This window comes from Pelmatolapia mariae, linkage group LG8 (assembly GCF_036321145.2).
Source record: "Pelmatolapia mariae isolate MD_Pm_ZW linkage group LG8, Pm_UMD_F_2, whole genome shotgun sequence".
Lineage (NCBI taxonomy): Eukaryota > Metazoa > Chordata > Actinopteri > Cichliformes > Cichlidae > Pelmatolapia > Pelmatolapia mariae.
The window spans coordinates 16,602,541-16,611,851 of record NC_086234.1 but is presented as its reverse complement, the minus strand read 5'-3'; the positions used below and the strand labels follow the sequence as shown (position 1 = coordinate 16,611,851).

The 9,311-nt window shown below is 38.8% G+C and overlaps 1 protein-coding gene across 3 annotated transcripts; it reads left to right on the top strand.

Annotated features, from left to right (window-relative positions):
* The first annotated feature begins 458 nt into the window (after positions 1-458).
* adprh (ADP-ribosylarginine hydrolase) lies at positions 459-9,305 on the top strand. 3 transcript variants are annotated; one of them, XM_063481286.1, is made up of 8 exons: positions 459-766; positions 2,121-2,244; positions 2,421-2,529; positions 2,847-2,945; positions 3,019-3,124; positions 5,431-5,697; positions 6,978-7,192; positions 8,572-9,305. In XM_063481286.1, the coding sequence occupies exons 1-8, from the start codon at positions 759-761 to the stop codon at positions 8,718-8,720; spliced, it is 1,077 nt and encodes a 358-aa protein (XP_063337356.1). In that variant the 5' UTR covers positions 459-758; the 3' UTR covers positions 8,721-9,305. The 3 variants fall into 3 exon arrangements, with proteins under 3 accessions (XP_063337356.1, XP_063337358.1, XP_063337357.1); XM_063481288.1 differs by having other exon boundaries at positions 459-821; XM_063481287.1 differs by having other exon boundaries at positions 459-829.
* The last annotated feature ends 6 nt before the right edge of the window (positions 9,306-9,311 follow it).

Sequence of the window (9,311 nt, the reverse complement as noted above, 5' to 3'; positions counted from 1 at the left end):
TACGAATGTGTGTGAATGATGGGTAGAAAGCAATGGGTGATGGGGTATGTTGTATAAAGCGCTTTAAGTGCTCCAGGAGAGTAGAAAAGCACTATATAGAAGCTAAGTATCGATCCTATTGGGCTAGTATTGATCTAATTCCTATACCAGCACTGGTATAAATACTCTCAGTATTTGGATCAATCCACTTCTACATATTACACTTATTCCTATGCTTAGGTGGAGCTGATGGTGGTGTCTGGTTGTCAGTAAGGTTATGCAAGCACCACTTTGGTGCAAATGTGAAGAATGGACAAGGAAGAAACTTGATCAAGGAGAAATGTCTGTATGAAGAAAATACCAAACAGTCAGGTTTTGTCCAGAAAAAATCCCCCTGACATTTACTGACCATAAAAATCAATCACCTTCAGATTTCCACACACAGAAATGATGTGTATGTGTGTGTGTGTGTGGTCGGTGCTTGGGAACTCGTCAGAGATCGTGCTGTTAAACATTTGTCCCCATCTTGCCAGCTGGAGAGCTAAACTTGGTTCGCCTCAGTGTCTTTTTTTAGCCCGCACGTTTTCACGCGAGTCCGGCTGTTGGCTGTGGTTTGAAAAGTAGTTGTTACCATAACTTTTCTGAATGAACGCAATTTTTTGAGCTAGGAGTCTGAGCTACTGCTTGCAACAACCAAGCAGGGCCCGTGTGCAGCCGCGGTGTTAACTGGACGCGTGTAACCGCCTCCTGAGGATCGTTTGTGGGAACGACACGCTGCAATGGAGCGGTGAGGCTGCAGCTGCACGGAGGGAGGACGTCCTGTGTTCCTTAGTTTGAATCAGGTTTCTCTGTAATTGACCTGCCCTGTTAGATCAACTCTCTTCACACGTGATACTGTTTATATGTTACATATCATGACTTCTAGAGACACAGTTTTTGCGATTTATGCTGAATGTACAACGCACGTTAACATATTTGGATATTTATAGTTACAGTGTATGTTTACTAACAGCACTACATAGGCTAGTACTATACTTATGTCAAGTAACTGTAAATTAGCCTCATAGTAACTTAGAAGAATGACTGCTTTGACACAACAGCGCATTTCTCCTATAAAGCACATTTTTAATTCAGAGCTATTATTTAAGGGTTAAATGTTATCAATGATTATTGTTTTTAAAAAAGTAAATGTAAATTACTGTGCAAAGGTCTTGAGTCACCACTCATTTCTTTATATTTTGCTAGAAAAATGGGAGATTTGTTTAAAAATGTGCAAACTTCCATAGAGTTTTCATATTTGCTATGACCACATTCATACTTCAACACAGCCTGAACTCTCTTAGGCAAGCAGACCTTTAGGAATAGTTCTCCGGGCTTCTTAAAGGACATTTGAAGCTCTGGTTTTTTTGTTTGTTTGTTTTTTTGTTTGTTTTTTTTAATGACGTTAGCTGCTGTTTGTTTTTGTTCTCTGTCAAGATGATCCCTCTAAAGTAATGTTGAGATCTAGCTGCTGGGGAGGCCAATCTATGACTGATAGTGTGTCTTTGGGATGCTGAAAAATGAAGCTGCTTTTTTCTTTTCCCTTTTTTCCCCAGGTGCTGTTCATATGTTGTAGATATTTTTTTAAGGACACACTGTACTCTGGGCTGAGAGATGCCAGGTTTTCAGCTGATAGTTAACTGGAAATCAACTCATTTGTGCAAAAATATCATTTTAAGCCTATAAAACTGTGTTATCACTGGCATTTTTCATAAAATTAACTAAAGAAAAAAAAATCATATTATTTGTTTGTTCCAGCAGGATGCTAGTAAAAATTAGCCTAAGGATTTTAACAACAAGCAAAAAAACAAAAAACTGAGTGAAAAGCCTCCAGTGTTCAAAGCAAAACTGTGGAAGACTTCAGAAAGTCTGAAAACTACTGCATGAGACAACTTAAAAACTGGCAGTCAGGCTCCTTAGAAGAAAAACACAAAGAAATGAGGAGTAGCTCAAGACTTTAGCTCATTGACTTCGCCAATGAGTTTTCTTTATTTAACGTAAAGTTAAAAGCATTATGAGCTGATTGGGTTGTCCGTCTGTGGCCTTCAGTGCATTTTAAGTGATCTTTGCAAAGTTCAACAGGGTAACTGTGATCTTTTCAGCCCCAGCAGATCTGCTACACTTGAGCTCTACAAGGCAGCCATGTTGCTGAGTGGAGTTGGTGATGCTTTGGGCTACAGGAACCAGCTGTGGGAGTACAATGAATCAGGACCAGCTATTCACCAGGTCAGTACTGGACCAGCAAAGCAATTCCATCCAGGGTTTCTATTTTTTCTTATGCATAAAGATGAAGGTGTCATCTAATTTATGGGTTACATGTAGTTTTTATTGATAATGACTTAGAAGGGAGTTCTTAAGAAAGGAGTGCAAAACGTTCATCTTCATCCTCTCTGTCCATGCAGGAGCTTCAGGAACTCGGTGGCCTAAAGAACATCAAGGCTGAGCTCCCTGACTGGCCTGTGAGTGACGACACAGTTCTGCATCTGGCTACAGCTGAAGGACTAGCAACAGGCGAGTCCAAAGCCACATTAAAACATTTTGTTCTACTTGGTTTTTCCTCTGTTGCACATCTTGTTGGAATCGAGGAGCTGATTGGATTGACCTTACAGCCGCTGTTCACACCTCTTCAAGAGCTCCACAAAAAAAGGTCAAATCTAATTTCCAGCCTTGCCTTGATTTAACGCTCTATTAGGTGCTACACAAGTGGGAAAAAAGAGGCAGAAATTCAACTTGACCTTTAGTGGGATACGGCAAACCAGGCAGTCCTGTTAACAGAGCAGTTACCTCTTTAAAGTCTGCAGTTTGAACAACGTGTGTCATCCTAACAGGAAAGACTGGGGAGGAGCTCATGCATGAGGTGGCTGCTCGTTATGTGGAAGCCATGAAGGACATGGAGGGCAGGAAACCAGGGCCTTCGAGCATTCTGGGTAAAACATCATTTTGAAGTCATTTAACATCTGTTTATTGAGGCGATATAGAGCTAACTCTTTATTCTTTTAGGGGTTTCCCAGCTAAAGCCTGGGGAGGAAGGGGGATACAGAGTGGCATATAACCCTGACGGGACAGGCTGTGGAGCAGCCATGAGGTCCATGTGCATTGGCCTGAGGTAAAAAGCTCTTACTTTTCAATCTTCATGTTGTTTGTTCTTTCCCTGAGTCCACAGTGGGTTTGGTTATTACTTTTTAATTGGCAATAATTCTGAAATATGGCTTTCTTGAGCAGATGCAGCACATCTTAATCATGAACTGAGTCTGAGTCGTGCTTTTTCTGAGAGAGTGTTTTGCTGTGTTCTCAGAGCAGTTTTTTAATAAAAAAGTGAATGAAATGCATTCCAAATTATTATTATTTTTTTTTAAAATTTTATTAAATTAGGTTAATTAGGTAGTCCTATTTAGAACTCTTATTCGAGTGAGAGTTGTGTACAAAACCCACATAAAAAAAATGCACAGAAACATAAGACAAGGATACATTGTGCATGCTCATAAATGAAGCAAAGCTCATGCAGTGTAGTTGGAGATCATTTATAAAACCATTAAAATATTCCAACCAAAGCAGAAATTGTATTCTTTTTCTTTTTTTTGAAACTTGTTCTATTTATCAACAGCAGCATATTTAAATCCAGTTTTTCCAAGTTTTGTGTGAACAAGAGGTATAGCAAAGGTCCATGCCACTTTTATTATAAAAGATACAATTTTGACTAAGAAAAGAATGACCCATGATAACATATATGAGTGTATATATTAACAATATCACCACAATATCATCATAATTGTGTATAATTAATACATAATTGTATAAATGCAGATAAAATAGTTAAGTATACAGTAATTTTTCTCACTAGTGAATGAGAAACAAGATTTGTTTCTCTATAAAAAGCTCATCTTTGTCTTTAATTTTCTTAACAGGTGTTCCACATGGGTCTTAAAAGCGAGTCTAGCATCCAACCAGGGTCCTAAGTATGCAAAGTAATTAACAGTTTAAAGACTAAGAAGAGTTTGAATATGGGCTGTACCATCCCATACCCTTGTTTTTATCTAATTCTAAAACAAGCTTATGTTTAATAAGAGACTTTTGAAATGTATCAATAGCGAACTGTAGATTTTTAATGCAAAGGAAGAGACTGTGGCATATATAGTAGTGTCATCTGCATAAAAATTGACATTACAGTTTTGGGTGGCAGAGAGTAGATCCTTGTGGAACACCTGTACAAATGGCAAAAGGACTTGACCTGAAGTCTTTTGGAGACTATTTTAATTCTGTTAGAAAGACAATCAGCAAACTAACCAACATCTAAACTGAGAACCATCTTTGTGCTAAATGCAATACAGATGACGACAGAATTATTTCTGTGTTACTAGTTTTATTTTTGATCCTTAAATTATTTTACAGAGCACAAAAGTCTAGTATTATAATGTAAAAGGTAAATCCATTTTTATTTGTGTTTCACATTATACAAGAAATAAGTTTAATATCCTCAACGTTACAACCACCCAAAGACAATAATGATCCCAGGTCCAGATCCAAGTCATCAGTTATAATAGTCCACATTGGCTGAGAGTAATATTTTTCTCTTGGACTCTGTTTATCTGTTTTTGAGGTACAAAGTGTTGCCCTTCTTATGCAACTCACATGACTTTCAAAGGTGAAGGTTTCCTGTGGAGTTTTTGACTTCTTTGTGGGGTTTTTGTCTCCTGCATAGAAGAGGAGGTCACATAGGTGATCTCACGCTATTCTGCTCATCTACATGTAGCAGAAACAAGGAGCAATATTTAATATATGTATACTTTACTTATTTTAAGTTTAAGATCTCTCTTTCAGGATACGCCCGGGGGCAAGAAACAAAAATCAGTCATGAGAGTTAATGCAGTTGAGACAAATCTACTAAAATAAAACTGTTATTTAATATTAGGAAGGTGATCTGCAGTTCACTCCATAGAAATAGTTCTTAGTGTCTAAAATGAGTGATTCAAGTTCATCTGTTAAGGTAGACTGCATTAAAAAAAAAAAAAAAACGAGCTTATGACTATAATGCTGATTTTGACTCTTTGACAGTGTCTGATAGTAATACAGTGCCAGATATGCTGAGTTTTTCTTTTTAATTATATATAAAAACACAGAAAAAGTGAAAAATATCTACTATTAGCATTTTAACAACAAATAATTTACTAGTTCTTTTAGCTCTCAACAAATACTGATAATTCAATTATTGGAAGAATAACAGCTTCTTTATGGAAAAAACATGTTTTTTCCGGAAGTATTTATCTGCACCATACTAACTCAGAATGATGATGCTCAGAAGTTCTGTGCATGTCAATGAGAAAACCTGAATATTTCAGATTAAAATTCCCAAGTGATAGATATTATCTTCCTTAATAAATACTGATAAGGTCTTTAATATTTCATCCCCATCAGGTATCCAAAGCCCGACCAGCTGTTGTCATTGGTGGCGGTTGCTGTCGAGACAGGCAGAATGACCCATCCTCACCCCACGGGCTTCCTGGGAGCCGTCGCGTCAGCCCTTTTCACTTCATACGCCATCCAGCGCAGGCCAATCACAACTTGGGGTCTTGGCCTGATAAACGAGGCCTGCCCAATAGCAAAGAACTTCGTTGAAGGTCGAGGCTATGCCGTGGAGGAGACCGAGAGAGACTGGGGCTACTTCTGTGACAAGTGGCAATGGTATGGGCTGCTGAAATTGAGCCTTGTTAGGCTGTCATGTTGAATTCAGATTAAAGTTTCCAGCATGAGCAAGTTCTATTAACCTATTTCAGCATCAAGGTTAACAGACGGTGACATGAAATTGTACTAAAATGTCACCGGTCAGGTTTACTTAAGCAGAACAAATCTATCCCAAAGTACTACATCCTCTGACAAAGATCAATGTAAGTGCAAAACACTATATTCAGGTAAATATACGAAATTGGGAGAAAAACATTTAAGTGCCTTTTATATTTCCGGTAACTTGATGTAATATATGCTTGAATGAGATAATGTGATATAAAGGAAGAGTTTGTTATTTTGGGAAATAAACTTACGGACTTGGTTGGCTAAATAGTGATTACATTGGAGGTACAGCCATCCTGTAAAGTCCAATATTTGAGCATACACTAATAAAGAAAATCACATTGCAAAAGAAAACTATTGACAAATGCAGAATACTTTTTAACATGAAATTCTTAATCACAAAAAGTAAGAAAACTCAATTTTCCTTCAACTTTCGTACCGAACAGAAAAACTGATAAGTTGTACAACAAAAGCAAAATGTTTCCAGATGGTCTAATTATAACTGAGAAACCCCAGAGTGAATCCTGCAATTATTGCAATATATATGAAAATCCTACACTGATGTTCAGAGTACCATCTGGAAACGCCACAATATTTGGATTAGCTGTCTAAAAATCATTTTTTTAATGACTAACACATTTTATGACAAACATTTTCATATTAAAGTATTCTTTAATATATATATTTATATATTAAGAAATTATTGCTAGTTGTATTTTGCAATGTTATTTTATAAGTGTGCTCAATTATGGGAGTTTAGAGGACGGCGTTATTTTTTGAATATTTAAACTAGCCAATTATCAGACGTTTTGATATTTTATTTTTATATTACATATATGAAGCTAAAAAAAAATCACTGCTATTATTATTACGTATGTTCACATTTTAAATCTGGCAAATCAAAAATGATTGATTGAGACATTCTGATGATTTGAGATGGAATGACCCTAAAAGTAAGCTAGTGATTAAATGGTAGGAGTAGCTAAAAAAAGTCTATTTCAGACTGGACACAGAAATATATTTTGATTTTGTCCAAAGGTAATAAAAAACAGACCTTTTTGTAGTAACAGTCATATGACATGACTGCATTGTTTTATTTTTTTCATTTTAACAGAGAGAGAATGACACAGGTAGACCCTGTAGATGCTGTGAACCCCCCTTTCCTCTGTCTGCAGGTACCTGGATCTGAGGGGCCTCGCTCACGGTGTGGGCCCTGTGATTTGGCCTGCCTCTTACGGCCCTGCTGAAAGAGACGAAGCCTATAAGAGCTTCAGTTTGTCAGGTTGGGCCGGACGCAGCGGCCATGATGCTCCAATGATAGCGCTGGACGCCTTGCTGGGCGCAGGTTCAGACTGGGAAGAGCTGATGAGCAGGGCCGCCTTTCATGGAGGTCAGAGGTCTCACTGGTGTAATGTAGTATAAGCTGTGAGTGAAGTCTTGCACTAAATGTAAAACCTTTACCTAAAATATCTGCATTTAATTATATTAACACAAACTCGGCTTTAGTTTGGCAAAAAGAGAAAGCAGACTTCAATCTTTGGTTTAGATTGATAGTGACTCCGGTAACCATCATGTTTATATATTAGCCAGCATTCCTCTCATTTCAAACATTTACACACAGTCACTCAGAAAAAGGTGTTTGTTTGTTTTTTTTAAAGCAATGGATTATTAAATCCCTGTACAAAGTAAGTTATCAAACTAACAGCATCACTTGAGACGCACTTTCACCTAATTGCTAAATAATGTAACTACAGGGAACTACCAAGAAGGTATTTGGTGTATCCTCTGACAGAGGGAGAAGACGAGGAGACAGAGACAAATTGAGGGAATTATGGCTGACATGAGGGACAGTGGATAAAAGATGTTGTATTTGTAGCTGCCAAGCAGAGGAAAGGAGGCAGACCTCAGGGTTCATGGATGTAGTGGAGGAGGACCTGCAGAGGGTTGGTGTAACAGAGAAGGGTGCTGATCAGCTGTGGTGACCCCTAAAGAGAGCAGCTGATGAACAATGTAACCTTTCAGACAACTTCAAAGAAATCTTTTAAATTCCCTGGATATTTCGCTCCCATGTAAACTGAGTTCGACTGGTTGTTGCTTAAAAACAGTTTCTGTCTCAAAGTGCAGATAATTAGAAACTAATGTGATTTCTGAAATCAGGAATGCAAATGTGTCACATTAGAGACAATTGTACTGAAATTGCACCCAATACTGGTCCCTGTTTTAAGGAAAGTAGCAACTTTGTGAACATGGAACAAGACTTAAGAAGTAAATCAGACATTAAATGGACAGCTTGATGTCAGCTGATAAAGTAAGGCATAAAGATTAAGCTGCCAGTTGTTTGACTTCTCAATAATTATGCAACAAGGTGTGAGACAAACTGTGTGTGAGTGAAAAAATCTGGAGTGTCTTTGTTTAAAAAAAAGAAAAGAGAAAAAACAAACCAGAAGTACACCCTGGACAGGATCACCAATTAACCCTACCTCACTCTGTTTTCTTTGGATTGTGGGAGAGAACCTGTAAACCCCACAGAAAGGCCTAGGCCAAAAGGTGGGTTTGAACTTGGGACCTTCTGTCTGTGAGGCAACAATATTAATCCCCACCAAAGAAGCCAGTCTAGTGATAGATGGATGGTCATTATTTATAATAATAATAATATTTTAAAAAAATCATTAGTCACTTTTAAGATGGCCACAGAGATAAATGATAAATGTCAGTGATGCATTATCACGCACACTAACTGCTCACTCTGCTCTCATCTCTCTTGTCCAGGTGACAGCGACAGCACCGCGGTGATTGCGTGCTGCTGTTGGGGTCTCCTCTACGGATTGCAGGGGGTCCCCGAAGGCAACTACGCCAACCTGGAGTACCGGGAGCGACTGGAGCGCAGCGCCGAGCAGCTCTACGTGCTGTCACACTGAGGAAGGTTGCTGTGACCCCGCCGCGCTGACAGAGCGTGTCGCGGCCCGCTGCGGCGAGGGGGCAACTGGGCCACGCGCACTGACACACTGACGTAGAGCTAGCTGGTGCGTTCAGTAGTACATTGATTTAGAGAGCTGTCACTGAGCCACAGTATGTTGTCATAGTCGCCTGAAGGGGAAGCAGAAGCAGAGTGTCCTACTAACCTAAAGAGTCCTCTCTGCCAGAACAAGGACAGGGTGCCTCGTGACGTTGGCACAGAGGCTAGCGTATAAGCAGGGGTCCCCCTAGTGACCATTTTAAATCAACATATGTGCTCCTGTGAGCAGAACGAATCCAAGCTAATGAGAATGTGAAATGAATGAGCAGCATCCTCCGGGAGGTAATTTGCTTTTTGTTCAACCTGACGTAATGGCAGACGCTCCAGCCTCAAATTAAATGTGCTTTTGCTAAAGGATAATGAAAAATAAATTGGTGTGCCTCATTATGGTCATTAACTCCTGAAGTGAGAAGGCAAACTGTAATGCTCCAGACGAAAACATAATTAACAATACAATAAATTAAACGCTTTGTAGTTGAGTTGAAAACTTTAT